At 38.5% G+C, this 20,381-nt stretch overlaps 1 protein-coding gene across 4 annotated transcripts in view; it reads right to left on the bottom strand.

Annotated features, from left to right (window-relative positions):
- Positions 1 to 20,381, bottom strand: part of gli1 (GLI family zinc finger 1) — a 57,297-nt gene that overhangs the window by 10,393 nt on the left and 26,523 nt on the right. For 2 of the 4 annotated variants that reach the window (XM_048198681.1, XM_048198680.1), the window contains exons 2-3: positions 7,091 to 7,194; positions 1,856 to 2,055 (exon numbers count right to left, since the gene is read on the bottom strand). In XM_048198681.1, the coding sequence (XP_048054638.1) occupies positions 1,856 to 2,055; positions 7,091 to 7,161 (271 nt within the window). In that variant the 5' untranslated portion in view covers positions 7,162 to 7,194. Of the gene's footprint in view, positions 1 to 1,855; positions 2,056 to 2,208; positions 4,956 to 7,090; positions 7,195 to 20,381 lie in introns of those variants that run through there. The other 2 variants (XM_048198683.1, XM_048198682.1) reach the window with 2 other exon arrangements.

Below are 20,381 nucleotides of genomic sequence, written 5' to 3'. Positions count from 1 at the left end.
TGCACGAAAGATTTACTATTTCGTTCCCTCGATTTACTAAATTGCACGAAAGATTTACTATTTCGTTCCTTTGATTTACTAAATTGCACAAAAGATTTACTATTTCGTTCCTTTGATTTACTAAATTGCACAAAAGATTTACTATTTTGTTCCCTCGATTTACTAAATCGCATGCAAGATTTACTATTTCGTTCCCTCGATTTGCTAAATCGTGCACACGATTTACTATTTTGTTCCTTTGATTTACTAAATTGCACGAAAGATTTACTATTTTGTTCCCTCGATTTGCTAAATCACGCGCACAATTTACTATTTCGTTCCCTCGATTTACTAAATTGCACGAAAGATTTACTATTTCGTTCCCTCGATTTACTAAATTGCACGAAAGATTTACTATTTCGTTCCTTTGATTTACTATTTCGTTCCCTCGATTTACTTGCACAAAAGATTTACTATTTCGTTCCTTTGATTTACTAAATTGCACAAAAGATTTACTATTTCGTTCCCTCGATTTACTAAATTGCACGAAAGATTTACTATTTCGTTCCCTCGATTTGCTAAATCGCGTGCACGATTTACTATTTCGTTCCCTCGATTTACTAAATTGCACGAAAGATTTACTATTTCGTTCCCTCGATTTGCTAAATCGCATGCAAGATTTACTATTTCGTTCCCTCGATTTGCTAAATCGCGTGCACGATTTACTATTTCGTTCCCTCGATTTACTAAATTGCTAAATCGCATGCAAGATTTACTATTTCATTCCCTCGATTTGCTAAATCGCGTGCACGATTTACTATTTCGTTCCCTCGATTTACTAAATTGCACGAAAGATTTACTATTTCGTTCCCTCGATTTACTAAATTGCACAAAAGATTTACTATTTCGTTCCCTCGATTTGCTAAATCGCATGCAAGATTTACTATTTCGTTCCCTCGATTTGCTAAATCGCGCGCACGATTTACTATTTCGTTCCCTCGATTTACTAAATTGCACGAAAGATTTACTATTTAGTTCCCTCGATTTGCTAAATCGCACGCACGATTTACTATTTTGTTCCCTCGATTTACTAAATTGCACGAAAGATTTACTATTTCGTTCCCTCGATTTACTAAATTGCTAAATCGCGTGCACGATTTACTATTTCGTTCCCTCGATTTACTAAATTGCACGAAAGATTTACTATTTTGTTCCCTCGATTTGCTAAATCGCGCGCACGATTTACTATTTCGTTCCCTCGATTTACTAAATTGCACGAAAGATTTACTATTTCGTTCCCTCGATTTACTAAATCGCGCACAAGATTAACTAATTCGTTCCCTCAATTTATAAATCATGTGCATGATTTAACAAATCGAGGGAACAAATTAGTAAATCATGCATACGGTTTAGCAAATCGAGGGAACGTATTATTAAATTATAAAAAAAAAAATTGTAGTTGAGAATTGAAAACTGTTCAGCTATGGATAAAACGCAGCACTCATCACTGTCACTTTTTACCCAGCCGTCCAATCACAGTGGAGGAGGGGCGGGACAAATACTACACCGACCAATCATCCTACTTGTACAAAGACTGTACAATAATGGAGAAATTAATATTCCTGGTTACTGCATTTTTATATTCAGTAATATTCTACAAAATGACATACTAGTAACCAAAGCATCTCAGCTGAGCACTCTCAAGCGCCACCAGCTGGCGGGTTTCAGAAGTGCACCAAATTTAATCCTAAATTTTGAGATTAGACCACATCCAATAATCTGATATATTATTACACTGTCTTACTAATGACAGCCCAGCTCAATTAATGTGTGGCTTCTGATAAATGAATGAGTGATTTATGATAACAGCACTCACTCTCAGGCGGCGGCATCCCACGGTGTCCCATCATGCCGTGCGGTGGGGGTGCATGTGGCGGCCGCATGTAGGGGTCCATACAGGCTCCAGGGGTCATGGAGGGGTTGTACATCTCTCTGCTATCCGGTGGCTGACCACTAGGGCGCGCCACACACACAGACGACACCTCGCTGTAGGGGGATCTTACTGACGGAGCCAGTCTACAAACACACACACACATATATACACACTTATTACATATACATACATATATATACATATATATATACTTTAATTGATATGTATTTGATCTTTATTATACTGTTATATATTTGATCACAGCATTACGAGCTCTAGTACTAGAGATGACTGACTTAGTACTGAAGTGGAGAGCATGAGTCCGGGTTTATTGTAACTCCTCCGTATGGCCACCATGAGGCGCCACTTCCTTCTGCTTCTCTTCAAACTTAAACCAATGAAAGACTAAGAACATGTCAGTGGGAATCCCCAACATTCCTCTATTTCACTATCTTCTCATATTGATGACAGTTTTGTCCCCTCTTCCTCTCTTTTGCTCATCTTCTGCCTCTCTTCCCTGATGTTGTGTTCAGTGACGGTGGTCTCACTAATTCCCTCTGAACATTGTGTGTATTCCGGAGCGGTTTAATCTCCTCACACTAATCCAGCACGTCTCTCTCTCTCTCTCTCTCTCCCCCCGAACCGCTGCCTTTCTGTCCCCCATGAGCCCTTTCTCTCTTTCTCTCTCTCGTCACACTGCTGTGGATCTGTTGTTCTCTCTCGTGCAAATTCCTTCTCTCTCTCTCATCATATTCTTAATGAGCGTCTTTGTCTTGTTTTCCGGTAATAAAATCTAAACATTCCTAAACAAAGATGCATTTATCTGATTAGCAAAGCTGTTACTGAGAGGTAAATATTAATATTTAGACTTAGAAGATTTATTCGATTATTTACTAAAATATTTATTATTATTTTTTAGAGTATCTATCTTGAAAATTTGATTTTTTTTCACTTGTTTTTTAAGTGTGAAAACCAAAGCAAAAATTCTCTGAAAACGGTGTGAATTTATGATGTTATAAAAAAAAAAAACGTTCTAAAAGACATTTTTTGTAAGAACTATTTCATTCAAATCTGCCTGTTTTTGTTTGGCACGACTGGATAAAGTTGTTATTCTAAAATTGAACTCTCATCGTCTGTCTCTCTCTCTCTCTCTGAAGTAACCTGAGTCTGGTTTGGTCAGTCATGCGGAGAGTTTCTGCTCTCTGACCAGTAATAAGCAGCTGGGAGAGAGAGAGAGCGAGTGGTTGACGGCGGCTCAACATGGGTGGCATTCAGCAGGGGGAGGAGCCTCAGTGAGAGGAGGAGCCAGAGACCAATGAGATCACACATATCATTAATATTCATGATCAGAGAGACACAGTCAGCTTCAAATGAAAACAGCCAAAATTAACTTGACAGTAATGAATAGATTGAGAAAACTACCAGCTATAAGTTATTCTAACAATATATTTCTTTAAAAGAAAATTGCAAATGTTAAACTGTAGCTCCTAACAAAGTTTTAAATATCATTTTTCTTCATTGGTAAGTCAAAAGAACTTAAAGTTTACTAACTGAGTGATGTACCCTCTATAGGGAGTGCGTGTGAGCGATGTAAACTCTATAGGGAGCGTGTGTGAGTGATGTAGCCTCTATAGGGAGCGTCTGTGAGCGATGTAAACTCTATAGGGAGCGTGTGTGAGTGATGTACCCTCTATAGGGAGCGTGTGTGAGCGATGTAGCCTCTATAGGGAGCGTCTGTGAGCGATGTAAACTCTATAGGGAGCGTGTGTGAGCGATGTAAACTCTATAGGGAGCGTCTGTGAGCGATGTACCCTCTATAGGGAGCGTGTGTGAGCGATGTAAACTCTATAGGGAGCGTGTGTGAGTGATGTAGCCTCTATAGGGAGCGTGTGTGAGCGATGTAAACTCTATAGGGAGCGTGTGTGAGTGATGTACCCTCTATGGGGAGCGTGTGTGAGCGATGTAGCCTCTATAGGGAGCGTGTGTGAGCGATGTAGCCTCTATAGGGAGCGTGTGTGAGTGATGTACCCTCTATAGGGAGCGTGTGTGTGCTGTACCCTCTATAGGGAGTGTGTGTGAGCGATGTAGCCTCTATAGGGAGCGTATGTGAGCGATGTAGCCTCTATAGGGAGTGTGTGTGAATGCTGTACCCTCTATAGGGAGCGTGTGTGTGATGTACCCTCTATAGGGAGCGTGTGTGAGTGATGAACCCTCTATAGGGAGTGTGTGTGAGCGATGTAGCCTCTATAGGGAGTGTGTGTGAGCGATGTAGCCTCTATAGGGAGCGTGTGTGAGCGCTGTAGCCTCTATAGGGAGCGTGTGTGAGCGATGTACCCTCTATGGGGAGCGTGTGTGAGCGATGTAGCCTCTATAGGGAGCGTGTTTGAGCGATGTAGCCTCTATAGGGATTGTGTGTGAATGATGTAGCCTCAATAGGGAGTGTGTGTGAATGATGTACCCTCTATGGGGAGCGTGTGTGAGCGATGTAGCCTCTATAGGGAGCGTGTGTGAGCGATGTAGCCTCTATAGGGAGCGTGTGTGTGTGTGATGTACCCTCTATAGGGAGTGTGTGTGAGTGATGAACCCTCTATAGGGAGCGTGTGTGAATGCTGTACCCTCTATAGGGAGCGTGTGTGTGATGTACCCTCTATAGGGAGCGTGTTTGTGTGATGTACCCTATATAGGGAGCGTGTGTGAGTGATGTAAACTCTATAGGGAACGTGTGTGAGTGCTGTACCCTCTATAGGGAGCGTGTGTGAGCGCTGTACCCTCTATAGGGAGCGTGTGTGTGTGCTGTACCCTCTATAGGGAGTGTGTGTAACCGATGTAAACTCTATAGGGAGCGTGTGTGAGTGCTGTACCCTCTATAGGGAGCGTGTGTGAATGCTGTACCCTCTATAGGGAGCGTGTGTGATGTACCCTCTATAGGGAGTGTGTTTGTGTGCTGTAGCCTCTATAGGGAGCGTGTGTGAGCGATGTAAACTCTATAGGGAACGTGTGTGAGTGCTGTACCCTCTATAGGGAGCGTGTGTGAGTGCTGTACCCTCTATCGGGAGTGTGTGTAACCGATGTAAACTCTATAGGGAGCGTGTGTGAGCGATGTACCCTCTATAGGGAGTGTGTGTGAGCGCTGTACCCTCTATAGGGAGTGTGTGTAACCGATGTAAACTCTATAGGGAGCGTGTGTGAATGCTGTACCCTCTATAGGGAGCGTGTGTGTGATGTACCCTCTATAGGGAGCGTGTTTGTGTGATGTACCCTCTATAGGGAGCGTGTGTGTGTGCTGTACCCTCTATAGGGAGCGTGTGTGTGTGCTGTACCCTCTATAGGGAGCGTGTGTGAGTGCTGTACCCTCTATAGGGAGTGTGTGTAACCGATGTAAACTCTATAGGGAGCGTGTGTGTGTGCTGTACCCTCTATAGGGAGTGTGTGTAACCGATGTAAATTCTATAGGGAGCGTGTGTGTGTGCTGTACCCTCTATAGGGAGCGTGTGTGTGTGCTGTACCCTCTATAGGGAGTGTGTGTAACCGATGTAAACTCTATAGGGAGCGGGTGTGTGTGCTGTACCCTCTATAGGGAGTGTGTGTAACCAATGTAAACTCTATAGGGAGCGTGTGTGAGTGCTGTACCCTCTATAGGGAGCGTGTGTGAGCGATGTACCCTCTATAGGGAGCGTGTGTGTGTGCTGTACCCTCTATAGGGAGCGTGTGTGTGTGCTGTACCCTCTATAGGGAGTGTGTGTAACCGATGTAAACTCTATAGGGAGCGTGTGTGAGTGCTGTACCCTCTATAGGGAGCGTGTGTGTGTGCTGTACCCTCTATAGGGAGCGTGTGTAACCGATGTAAACTCTATAGGGAGCGTGTGTGAGTGCTGTACCCTCTATAGGGAGCGTGTGTGTGTGCTGTACCCTCTATAGGGAGTGTGTGTAACCAATATACCCTCTATAGGGAGCGTGTGTGAGCGATGTACCCTCTATAGGGAGCGTGTGTGCGTGCTGTACCCTCTATAGAGAGCGTGTGTGAGCGATGTACCCTCTATAGGGAGCGTGTGTAACCGATGTAAACTCTATAGGGAGCGTGTGTGCGTGCTGTACCCTCTATAGAGAGCGTGTGTGAGCGATGTACCCTCTATAGGGAGCGTGTGTGTGTGCTGTACCCTCTATAGGGAGCGTGTGTAACCGATGTAAACTCTATAGGGAGCGTGTGTGAGTGCTGTACCCTCTATAGGGAGTGTGTGTAACCGATGTAAACTCTATAGGGAGCGTGTGTGAGTGCTGTACCCTCTATAGGGAGCGTGTGTGTGTGCTGTACCCTCTATAGGGAGTGTGTGTAACCAATATACCCTCTATAGGGAGCGTGTGTGAGCGATGTACCCTCTATAGGGAGCGTGTGTGCGTGCTGTACCCTCTATAGAGAGCGTGTGTGAGCGATGTACCCTCTATAGGGAGCGTGTGTGTGTGCTGTACCCTCTATAGGGAGTGTGTGTAACCGATGTAAACTCTATAGGGAGCGTGTGTGAGTGCTGTACCCTCTATAGGGAGCGTGTGTGAGCGATGTACCCTCTATAGGGAGCGTGTGTGTGTGCTGTACCCTCTATAGGGAGTGTGTGTAACCAATGTACCCTCTATAGGGAGCGTGTGTGAGCGATGTACCCTCTATAGGGAGCGTGTGTGTGTGCTGTACCCTCTATAGGGAGCGTGTGTGAGCGATGTACCCTCTATAGGGAGCGTGTGTGAGCGATGTACCCTCTATAGGGAGCGTGTGTGTGTGCTGTACCCTCTATAGGGAGTGTGTGTGTACTGTACCCTCTATAGGGAGTGTGTGTAACCGATGTAAACTCTATAGGGAGCGTGTGTGTGTGCTGTACCCTCTATAGGGAGTGTGTGTAACCGATGTAAACTCTATAGGGAGCGTGTGTGAGCGATGTACCCTCTATAGGGAGCGTGTGTGTGTGCTGTACCCTCTATAGGGAGCGTGTGTGAGCGATGTACCCTCTATAGGGAGCGTGTGTGTGTGCTGTACCCTCTATAGGGAGTGTGTGTAACCAATGTACCCTCTATAGGGAGCGTGTGTGTGTGCTGTACCCTCTATAGGGAGCGTGTGTGAGCGATGTACCCTCTATAGGGAGCGTGTGTGAGCGATGTACCCTCTATAGGGAGCGTGTGTGCGTGCTGTACCCTCTGCTCGGCTGGTTGGCGGTGTTGTCGTAGTGGTACAGCCCCTGGTGCGGCTGCATATCCACTGGCATTGAGACGGACACACCCGCTACACCCACAATCCTCTGCAGGAACACACATCACAGCATTAGACCTCATGCACTCATTTCACACACCAGTTTAAATTTTATAACGTAGTTGTAGTTAAGCATAATAATCCTGACACAAGCACTTACTGCAAAAACACACAGCAGTGCCATGATGTCATCACAGTTTATGGACATTAAACATGATAAGTGTGTTTTCCATCATGTACCGTGGTAAAACCACTATATTCTTTGAAGAATACAGTTTATACAGTATAAAAACCATTACGCCTATGGAATGTCCCCACATAGTGTGTGTATGTGTGTGTGTGTGTGTGTGTGTGTGTGTAGGTGTATATCTGGTAACGTGCACTAATGAGTTTCAGACGCTAAATAGAGATCTCGTATGAAGCCACAGCTGCCCGGCCCAATAAATACCATGAGGGAGGTCTCACACACACACACACACACACACACACACACACACACACACACACCTGTCAGAACTCACAGGCGGAATCACAGACATGACGGGGGGCAGAAACTACATGTCATTGTGTGTCCGTCAGTCAGAGACACAGACGTCCTGCAGGAAGATGCTTTTAATGATTATTATATAACAATTATTTAAATAATTTTAAAAGTATTAATGAATAATATTAACATATTTTACTATAATATTAATAACATTTAATATTAATAAATTATTTTAAATCATTATTTGTATTTCTATGATTTTAATTTTATACGTAATTTTATTTGATTTTGCATCAGCACACTGAAAGTAAGAAGATGTGATAAAATATTTGGAGAGGGATTTTGGACCAATGGGAAAACCTCATTTATCACTTGTTGCTATTTAGGATAAAAATGAAAGCTCAGATTGAGCTACTATTGCAAAAATTTGGGAGTTTCTAAGAAATTAATACTTTTATTCATCATTAAATTGATCAAAAGTGACATTAAAGACATTTATAATGTTACAAACGATTCAAAATGCTGTTCTTTTGAACTTTATATTCATCAAAGAATCCTGAAAAATAAAATGTAACACAATTTCAACATTGATAATAATCATAAATGTTTCTCGAGCAGCAAATCAGCATATCAGAATGATTTCTGAAGGATCATGTGACACTGAAGACTGGAGTAATGATGCTGAAAATTCAGCTTTGATCACAGGAATAAATTACACTTTACTATATATTGACATAGAAAACAGCTGATTTACATTGTAAAAATATTTCACAATTTTTACTGTATTTTTGATCAAATAAATGTAGTCTCGGTGAGCAGAAGAGACGTTCAAACTTTCTCAAACTTTAGGTTGAGTGTAAAAGTGTTGGTGTGTTTCAGCAGACAGACAGAAGGCCTGTAAAACGGGGTAAAACTTGTCCCGTACGCCCTCATCTGCAACAACTTTCTCTCTTGGCTTGTTTTCTCGCTCCGTCTCTCCTCCCAACCCCCTCTCTCCTCCTCCTCCTCTCTGTCGAGGTGGGTGTTCTGGCTGTTATGACTTGGAGAGGATAATGGCAGCTCTAATGTAGCCAGCCGTTCCTGACGTGGCCCGAAAGGAGAGAAATGGGCCGGGCTTGGGATCGAACCAACCACGGCGAGATTACGCCTCGTTTTTTTCCCTCTCCGCCTCTCTCAATATCACTGTTTTTCTTCAATGGTAAACTTTGTTTTCCAACTCTGTCTTTGTTTTCATAACTCAAACAACTCGAACGCCCCTCGCTGGATTCTCCAGTCAGTTATTCCCTCGACCAAACACCACAATAACCCGTTTACTCACCCTACAGCCACTGCTTCATTCAAATACAAAAGTAATCTCGCCCAACAGTGTGTGTGTGATGCAGATAAAGCAGCTGTTATTGAACTGAACTGAATAAACAACTGATGCATCAGTGACAGTTACTGAACTGATCTGAATAATGACACTTTTGTCTTTTGTGGAGCTGCTTATATCTGAAATTAAAATGGTTTCATAATTGATGAATTTTGCAACATTATCCAGCTAAAAAAATGTGTTCTAAGAGCATTATTTCTGAATGTTCTCTGATTGTTCAAAACAACCAGTTTATTTTATAAAAGTAAAAAAAAAAAATGTTCACGTAACTACCATTTTTCAAACATCACGGGAACGTTACTTTTGAATGTTCTCTGAACGTTCTGAATCAACTAGTAACATTTAAAAAAAACGTTAAAATGTTTCCATGAATGATGTTTTTTTTTCTCTATTAATTTAGATGGAATGCCAGATTCTTGATACTAATGTTGCAAGAAAGATTCTTTTGGAATTGAATCGTTTAGCTGTCGTCATGGCAACCGTAAACTGTTTAAAGGAAACTTCAGTGAAAAGGGCGTCTTCTTTTTTCCAGCGTCTGCACCCAAACTCTCTCTGTTTCTCTGTCGAGTGGCGTCCTGTGCCGTCCATACCTGTGGTTTCCACCAAACCTCACACCTCCATCTGCTCTGCTCTCCTTCGACACACTCATTTCATCATTTACACATTATACTCACAGTCAGCTTGTCTGAAGGGAAGAATGGAGCAAAACAGCTCCACTGACAGACTCACAGCTGGCATCCAGCTGCTAAACACACACACACACACACACACACACACACACACACGTGTGCTACTATGACGAGAGCGTCTGAAGCCTCCACACTCGTCCATTCACTGTCTTTCATTACAGCTGCAAGGTCACATCTGCTAGAAAACAATCTGCTCTTCGTCTTCGGCTTCACCTGCACGCACACACACACACGCACTCACGCGCACGCACGCACGCAAACACACTCACGCGTGTTCACACACACACACACACACACACACATACACACACTTCCTCTATGACCAATCCGGCCCAGAATAGCATTTCTAAAGCTTCATAATTACCACCAGAGTTACTGCGGCCACAATAATTATGTGTAAAATAGATAAAATAACCATAATGATCATGTGTGGCCCTACAGAGGTGTGTGTGTGTGTGTGTGTGTGTGTGTGTCTATGCTGAGATTTTCAGTGCTGTTTAAGTCAGTCATAACTAGTACTAGTGCTCATACTGATCAAACCAAACAAATCATCTTGACAACCACCCATAACACCCTAGAAACTGCATAACAACACCCTGGCAACCCCATAATATCATAGAGACTGCGTAGCAACACCCTGATAACCACCCATAGAACCCTAGAAAAGGCATAACAACACCCTAGAAACTTCATGACAACCACCCATAACACCCTAGACACTGCATAACAACACCCTGGCAACCACCCATAACAACCTAGAAACTGCATAGCAACAACCTGACAACCACCCATAACATCCTAGAGACTGCGTAGCAACACCCTGATAACCACCCATAGAACCCTAGAAAAGGCATAACAACACCCTAGAAACTTCATGACAACCACCCATAACACCCTAGACACTGCATAACAACACCCTGGCAACCACCCATAACAACCTAGAAACTGCATAGCAACACCCTGGCAACCACCCATAACATCCTAAAAACTGCATAGCAACACCCTGGCAACCACCCATAACACCCTAGAAACTGCATAGCAACACCCTGACAACCACCCACAACACCCTAGAAACTGCATAACAACACCCTGACAGTGACAACCACCCATAACATCCTATAAACTGCATAGCAACACCCTGACAACAACCCACAACACCCTAGAAACTGCATAACAACACCCTGACAGTGACAACCACCCATAACATCCTATAAACTGCATAGCAACACCCTGACAACCACCCATAACACCCTAGAAACTGCATAGCAACACCCTGACAACCACCCACAACACCCTAGAAACTGCATAACAACACCCTGACAGTGACAACCACCCATAACATCCTATAAACTGCATAGCAACACCCTGACATCCACCCATAACTCCCTAGAAACTGCATAGCAACACCCTGACAACCACCCATAACACCCTAGAAACTGCATAGCAACACCCTGACAACCACCCATAACACCAACTGCATAGCAACACCCTGACATCCACCCATAACTCCCTAGAAACTGCATAGCAACACCCTGACAACCACCCATAACACCCTAGAAACTGCATAGCAACACCCTGACAACCACCCATAACACCAACTGCATAGCAACACCCTGACATCCACCCATAACTCCCTAGAAACTGCATAGCAACACCCTGACAACCACCCATAACACCAACTGCATAGCAACACCCTGGCAACCACCCGTTACACTCTAGAAACTGCAGAGCAACACCCTGACAACCACTCAAATGTTATACCTGCACTGCCAAAAAAAAAAAAAAAAAATCTGTTTCTTTGTTTTGTTTTCCAGCACAAATATCTAAACATTCTTAAATTAAGATACATTTATGAAGGCAAAATTACTTCAGATATTAATTCTTGCTTATGATTAAAACAAACAAAAATATCTTTCAGTGGGGTCAGAAATATAATTTTGTTTTCCCTTTGAATTGTTTATTTGTTCTGACTCCATTGACAGATATTTTATGCAAGAACTCCCTTATTTTGATCAATTTCTCAGAAAGCATCATCATCATATCATCACTGTCACATCAAAATCTAATTTTTAAACTTCTAGTGAACTTTTACAGGCGCTGTAAACATACTATCAACAATCAGAGCAGTGACTGGAAACACAAGAGACCTTCAGATGGTCAAGAAGATAGTGTGATGACGGTGAGACAACACACAGATCATCATCACACACACACACACACACACACACACACACACACACACACACACACACACACGGGATTGGGTTACTGTCTATCAGGTTGAATCCGTTTTTAGGCCTGAAATGTTCCCTACACATCTCCATCAAGAAAAACAGGTCACATGACCAAGACACAATTTAAAGTTACTTTAAGTGTCCCTTTTCATTGCCTTTTCCCCCATCACATATTTTAATAATCATCATAAATGAGGTATTATTCGAAAGCTTTAATGCTACTTTAAATCCTTTTAGCGACTCATTTTTTGTGATACCAACTTCAAGATTTTGATTTTCTAAAACTTTTAGAGGCCAAGTTATTTTGTAAAATATGTTTTGCATGAAATAAAATATTGATTTCAGTACTTTTGCTCTATCGTTAACTTTACACTTTCTTTAACCATTTAAGTTCAGGAAAAAGGGAAATTTAATTTCTTCAGCAGCTCCACACACTTCAGTATTTACAATAATCAGTGTTTGAATGATGTAAATCATCTGCCAAGACCCACGATATTAATTATTATGAAAAATGACAAAAAAATATCAATAAACAGCGTTCGAATGTCACTCACTAGATACAAAATATCAAATCAAGTGTTATTTATTGTAAAGAAACATTTAGTGAGAAAAACTTCAGTTTGAAAACATCAGATCTGGTGTTGAAACTGAACACAACGTCAGATGATTAAAAGAGCAAAACGTGTTTGAGCGGCCGGATCTGATGAAGGAGGTTCAGTGAACGGATCCGTGCGCTGCTCAGTGTCGCGCAGCTCATTGTGTGGTCCTGTTGGGTCAGAACTAATTCATTGCACTGGGATAAAGTCATACCGAGTGTTTATACGCATGTGTAAATCATCTGAAAGAACGTGTGTGTGTGTGATTGGACTGAACGCTGGACCGGAGCCCAGCAGAACATCACAATCTCTCATCTTAACAAACACTCACTTCATGAGGAATCTGGCATCTTTTGAAATATTAATTAACTTATTAATTAATAATTTGCCCTGAAATATTTAACATACAGACTCGTTTCAGTTTTTGTAACTTCATAGTTTGAACACAGTGATGATGACACCCTCATAATATTTGCATACTCAACTCCAATTGGTCCTTTCTCCCACATTTACATACTGCATTCTGATTGGTCTGTATTTTTTGCATCTGTATGACCATTTATTACTGGAAGGAAATGTGAATATTTATTAAAGTAAGCTCTATATATATTCAATGCTTGATTTTGTATATATATATATATATATATTGAAGTGCAGTACCTTTTATCGTGTTTACATCCATTTAGTTAGATTTTTTCTTTTAGGATAAAAAAGCAGTCAGATTGTCTATAGCCCTGCGTTTAACTAACAATTCTGGCCAAACCTCAACCTAAACACATTAAGAGAGAATATAAATATTAAAATGTCATTAAAAAATTAATTTGGACTGTTTTGGTGAAAAAAAACAAAACAAAACATGATTACTATTATAAGTGGACTTAAATAATAATAATAATAAACAATACACAACAACAACAATACCATATTAAAAAATGAATGATAAAAATAAAATATGGCCCATTTTAATGTGTTTAATTTCTACATTTTCATAAAATATTTGTAGCTGAAGTGCAGTTGCAATAGTCGGATTTTAGACACTAAATTAAAAGTTGCTATGAATACATTAATAGTGCAATTATAAAATCACAGAAAAACATTCAAGACCTGATGTGATTAAAGCACATAAAATGATGAGATTCTTGCACAAAAACTCTCCATGCAGGATTGAGTGATCTCTCATGAACGGGAAGATTCATTTATTCGCCACACTTCACCTCCTTCTTTCAGGCTGTGAAAAAGCTTTTGTTTCCGCCCTATACGGATCCCAGGAGCTCTAAACCGAGCCACTCACTGAGAGAGAACCACAACAACAGCTCCGTCATCAGCGGACATTTACATAACTAAACACTAACAAATGAGCACATCAACTCACTGAGAGAGAGAGAGATGAGAACTAAATGAGTGTTAGCTGTTCTCTGGCGGAGAAGGAGGCGAGCCGTACCGCGGTATTCCTGCGTGTGTGTGGCCTGTTCCTCTGAGCCAAACACCGTCAGAAGAGCTCAATGATTCACTGATCATATTACACACACACACACACACACACACACACTCTGCCAAACGGCTCTCAACACCCAATAGCAGATAACAGCTTCACATCTCCATAAAGAGCTCAGAAAGACTTCAGAAGAGCTTCGAGAGAGAAACAAGCTGCAGTCCAGAAGTGCTGACGACTGCCTAAACTCGTCTAATCAACTCTTCTGACAAACTTTACGTGTACTTTACCTATTATTTACAAAAAATACAACTAAAACTAAGGTAAACATAAATTAAAACTCTTTAGAAATATTTAAAAAAGTAATTAAAATGGCAAAACAACCAAATTAAAACAGAAAATTAAAAAAATAAAATCTCAAAATATAAAATATTAACAAAAATCATTATAGTAGAGAAAAAAATACACAATCATATATATATATATATATATATATATATAAAATTACATATATGTATATAGCAGTTTTGTAGTCATTACGTAAAATATTAAAAACATTATTGTTAATTGCCTTGAGATTTAAGTAATAAAATTACTCAACTAAAAAGAAACAAAATCACAAAAGAATTATGAATTTAAATTTAATTAAAATTGAAAACAAAAATAAAAGATAATTCAAATACATAAAACATTAATAAAAGCCACAATATTATATAAATAAAAAAGTAACTAATATAAACACTGAATCTTTCCATTCGTTCTTTATAGTGGAGGATCTTTAGATTATTAAAATGTTATGTTCACACTAAAAAATCTTCTATTGTCCCTATATATATTTGACGTGACGGGTCATTTTTTATTCAAAGGCTTTAATAATAATAATAAAAAACAAAGATATGACATCCAAAGTACGTAAGGTAGTACAACTAGATCTCTTTTATTGAATCCAACTATATTTTTCTACATATAAAGGTATTTTAAAGATTTTGAAGTGTCAAAAGGTCATTTGGTTTAACCGTCCAAAGTCCAATACAGCCATTTCATTTGTGATTAAAATATCTTAAAATGTAATAAATGTATATATTTTTTATTCTGGCATGATTTTATAACATCATATATCAACATAGTGCAAAATGGTATTAAAATTATGTGTAGAAGTCATTGCTTTGTTATGAGAAATAATGAACGGAAAAAGGAATTTCATTGATGTCATTCGGAGTAACCAATAAAAAGGGACCATTTTGGATCAAGTCATGTGGTCAATATCATGTGACATCATTCAGACACCTGCAAAGGACCACATGGTCATGAAGCAAAGTGACTAACTCTCTCTTAACTATTTGATAAATTCATGTTTTCACTTGTTCATACACATGTCCCGAAACATCAGGTCATTCGGTGCAACCGCTATAAAACATGGAAAATGTTTTAAAAACTTGTACTAAATATAAAATGTTTGATTGTCTATTTACATATCAGCCTGTTAGCATTGTTTGAAAATATCGTCATTCGGTGTAACCGAAATTTTTGTTAAACTGAATGACTTTTTTGGTGACAAAATTTGTCAAAAATGACAAAAGCAGAGTTAATTGATTATAAAAACCACATAATCTCATTGTTAACACTTAATAAAACTATTAATTATATCTCCATTATGTTTTTTACACTTTTAAAAACCTTATTCGTCAATGACCCATATATATACACACACACACACACTCATACACACACACTCATACACACACACACAGACACCACATATATGAAATTAATAATGTTCCTAAAGCTGATTTCTCGGGCCGGTGAAGCTGTGACTCATTCAGCATTCTCAGACAGACAGAAAAAGAGAGAAAATCCAAAGAAAAGAAAACTTCCAGCAATCCAAGCTGAACATGAGATGGAAAAAATGTGGGAGCAGGAAGTTGGCGGCAGCGTGTGTGTGCGTGTGTGAGAGAGTCTGACTGTGTGTGGCATTGAGACACCCTCTGACTCCACACACACACACACACACACACATGTACAGAGAGAGAGAAGAGTTCTGCCGTGACTCTGTGTTTCATCAGAATGTCTGGAGGAAACATCCACCTGAAGATGCATAACTGAAGAGTGATATTCTGGTGTAAAGGAGTTCAGAGAGATGCATGCAGTTTGGCTGAGGCCTTTTTGTTGTTGTGCACGGTTCTCATTAATATATTTGCAGCACTAAACTCATCTATAACAAGCGGCGCGTCAGTATCAGGCTCGAAGACTAAAGAGGGTCGGGCCACAAAAACGGGTTCCAGGCGCCCGATCCAAACGTCTCTCCGGGTCATCGGCTATTTCCTCATTCATTAGCGCACAAAGAGCCCGTCAGCATCGCTCTTTGTCGCCGCTCTCCTCGCACAGAGACGGATCATGGAGAGCCGGAGGAGGTTAAACTCTCTCTACCTGAGGAGCGCCCAACATTTATAGTTAAGAGCGGGAGAGAAAGAGAGGGAGAGCTCTCGAGTCGCCGGCTGTAGGGCTCTTGGGAAGTTTGTCTTGTAATTGAATCAATTGTTGACCTCCTGTTCAAACTGCCCGAGCGCCTCTGAGAGGAAAGCCTTCGGAATAATAAACGCCTCTCTCTCTCTCTCTCTCTCGCCCCTCCTCTGAGTCAAAGGCCGTGATTTAGGGGGAGCTGTACAATCTTTTCACTTTCTCCGCCTTTTGCATTCTCTCTTTTTCATTCCTTCTTTTGTTCGCACCGTGGGATGAATTCTAATCATCCGTCTTCCTGCCACCCCCGTCTCACCCCGTCTCACCTTCACTGTACGTCAACAAACATCTGAATCGGTGTGTTCACAATTCGTGCAATTCATTCAAATAAAAGTAAAAAGAATAAAAATTCAAACATTAAGTTTTTTGATTCAGGTTATATCGATCATACTAAATTTGATTCAGATTAATTCAGTCATGTCAATTTGATTTAGGTTCAACTGATCATACTGCATTTGATTCGAATCGATTTGGTCATATCAGGTTTTATGAATCATACTAAACTTGATTGAAGTTGATTCAGTCATATAAAATTGATTCAGCTTGAATTGATCATTCTAAATTTGAATAAAATCAATTCAGTCATATTTAAATTCAAGTTGAATTAATAATGCCAAATTTCATTCAAATCAATTTGATTTAGGATGAATCAATCATATTAATTTTGATTCAAGTTGATTCACTGATATCAACTGATTCAGGTTGAATTGATCATACTACATTTGATTCAATTTGATTCCAGCTACTAAATTTGATTGTTGAAGTTGATTCAGTCATATCAAACTGATTAAAGTTGAACTGATTTGATTGAATTTGATTAAAGATGATTCAGTCATATTGTTGCTATACTGATCATACTAAATTTGATTCAATGAATTCAGTCATATCAATTTGATTTAGTTTCGACTGATCATACTGCATTTGATTCAAATCGATTTGGTCATATCAGATTGATTTGGTCATATTAAATTGATTCAGGTTGAATTGATCATACTACATTTGATTTAAATTAATTCTGGTTATATGGATCATACTAAATTTGATTGAAGATGATTCAGTCATATTGTTACTATATCGATCATACTAAATTTGATTCAGATTAATTCAGTCATGTCAATTTGATTTAGGTTCAACTGATCATACTGCATTTGATTCAAATCGATTTGGTCATATCAGGTTATATGAATCAAACTAAACTTGATTGAAGTTGATTCAGTCATATAAAATTGATTCAGCTTGAATCGATCATACTAAATTTGAATAAAATCAATTCAGTCATATTTAAATTCAAGTTGAATTAATAATGCCAAATTTCATTCAAATCAATTTGTTCATATCAATTTAATTTAGGATGAATCAATCATATTAATTTTGATTCAAGCTGATTCACTGATATCAACTGATTCAGGTTGAATTGATCATACTACATTTGATTCAGTTTGATTCCAGCTATATGGATCATACTAAATTTGATTGTTGAAGTTGATTCAGTCATATCAAACTGATTAAAGTTGAATTGATTTGATTAAAGATGATTCAGTCATACTGTTGCTATACTGATCATACTAAATTTGATTCACATGAATTCAGTCATATCAATATGATTTAGTTTCGACTGATCATGTTGAATTGATCATACTACATTTGATTTAAATTGATTCTGGTTATATGGATCATACTAAATTTGATTGAAGATGATTCAGTCATATTGTTACTATATCGATCATACTAAATTTGATTCAAATTAATTCAGTCATGTCAATTTGATTTAGGTTCAACTGATCATACTGCATTTTATTCAAATCGATTCAGTCATATCAAGTTATATGAATCATACTAAACTTGATTAAAGTTGATTCAGTCATATAAAATTGATTCAGCTTGAATCGATCATACTAAATTTGAATAAAATCAATTCAGTCATATTTAAATTCAAGTTGAATTAATAATGCCAAATTTCATTCAAATCAATTTGTTCATATCAATTTAATTTAGGATGAATCAATCATATTAATTTTGATTCAAGTTGATTCACTGATATCAACTGATTCAGGTTGAATTGATCATACTACATTTGATTCAGTTTGATTCCAGCTATATGGATCATACTAAATTTGATTGTTGAAGTTGATTCAGTCATATCAAACTGATTAAAGTTGAACTGATTTGATTAAAGATGATTCAGTCATATTGTTGCTATACCGATCATACTAAATTTGATTCACATGAATTCAGTCATATCAATTTGATTTAGTTTCAACTGATCATACTGCATTTGATTTAAATTAATTCTGTCATATCAGTTTTATTGTGGTTATATTGATCTAACTAAATTTGATTCAAATTGATTTGGTCATATTAAATTGATTCAGTTTCTGTGGATCATATCAATTTTGACTGAAATTAATTCAGTCATATCAGTTTGATTCAGAATGAATTGGTCATATTAAATTTGATTCAAGTTAATTCAGTAATATCAATTTGATTGAGGCTGAATAATACTGAATTTGATTCAAATCAATTTGGTCATATTCATTTGATTCAGTTTATATAGATCATATTAAATTTGATTGAAGTTGATTCATATAAAATTGATTCAGCTTGAATCAATCATACTAAATTTGATTAAAATCAATTCAGTCATATTTAAATTCAGGTTGAATAAATAATAGCAAATTTGATTCAAATCTATTTGTTCATATCAACTGATTCAGGTTAAATTGATTTAGTCATATAAATTTGATTCAGATTCTGATTGAATTGATCAAAGTAAATTTATATGGATTCAGTTATCATTTTGATTCAGTCCTCAAGCCATCAATGCATCAAACTCAACATGAAAAAATTCAGGTGCAAAAGCTACAAATTAAAGTTCATAAAATGTGAGTTTGTGTTTTTCTAATTTTCCTGTGAACATTTTCAGCATTTAACCACCAGTTTCAAGGTTTAATCTGTTTCAGATGCACTTAATAATGGCCCAGTGGAGAAGAAAGAGGAGATGCTTCTATAATCTATCTCTGTTTGCTCCGGGGCTTTAGATTTCTGCTCTATTGTGGAGTTTCTCGCAGAGATCTTCTCGCATACAGTCTCACTCCAGTGTGGGAAACAGCCTGACATCCAGCTGATGACAATCTCTAAAACTTTCCTCTCTTTATCAGTTCTCAATCATATTTGTGATGCAATACACTGAATATTTGTTTGATAAATTCTTGCATTGACCCAGCGATTTTTAATTATTAAAGTGGCATGTTTAATATTACCTGTTACAATTTAAATGTACATTTATGCATTTGGCAGGCGTTTTTAACCAAAGGAACATTGCATTCGAGATGTACAGTTTTTCACTTCATGGACAGATTTTTGAGCACATATTTGTGGACAGCAATTTTACAATATAAATATTTAAAAACTGAAAAGCCAAGTACACAACAGTCCCCGGCCACCATATATCAGTCTGTCACTAGAAACAAACTCAAAAATGTGAAATACACACAAATGAAAGTCATTTCGACTTTTGTCATCTATATTTTACAATCCACATGACACAACTGCTCTGGAATCAGTCACAATTACCACATTTGGACCAGCGTTGTTATCGTAAAAAATCGTTTTCCTTGGCAATAAACTGAAATTAGTTTAGGTTGAAGCACTAAATTATTACCTGAAAATAAATAACAACTAACTAAACCTGAAATAAAAATAAATTAAATCTAAATAGCAATATTTTTAAAGAACAAAAACAAAAAGCTAATAAAATGACTAAAAATTAAACTAAAATTATAATGAAAAAAATATCATATATAAACTTGATTAAAGTTGATTCAGTCATATCAGTTTGATTCTGGTTGAATTGATCAAATTAAATTTGATTCAGTGCAAAAAAAATAATAATAATAATTTCTGACATGA

Source organism: Megalobrama amblycephala, linkage group LG8 (genome assembly GCF_018812025.1).
Source record: "Megalobrama amblycephala isolate DHTTF-2021 linkage group LG8, ASM1881202v1, whole genome shotgun sequence".
Classification (NCBI taxonomy): domain Eukaryota; kingdom Metazoa; phylum Chordata; class Actinopteri; order Cypriniformes; family Xenocyprididae; genus Megalobrama; species Megalobrama amblycephala.
The sequence above is the reverse complement of the archived record's forward strand: the minus strand, read 5'-3'. Positions and strand labels throughout refer to the sequence as shown.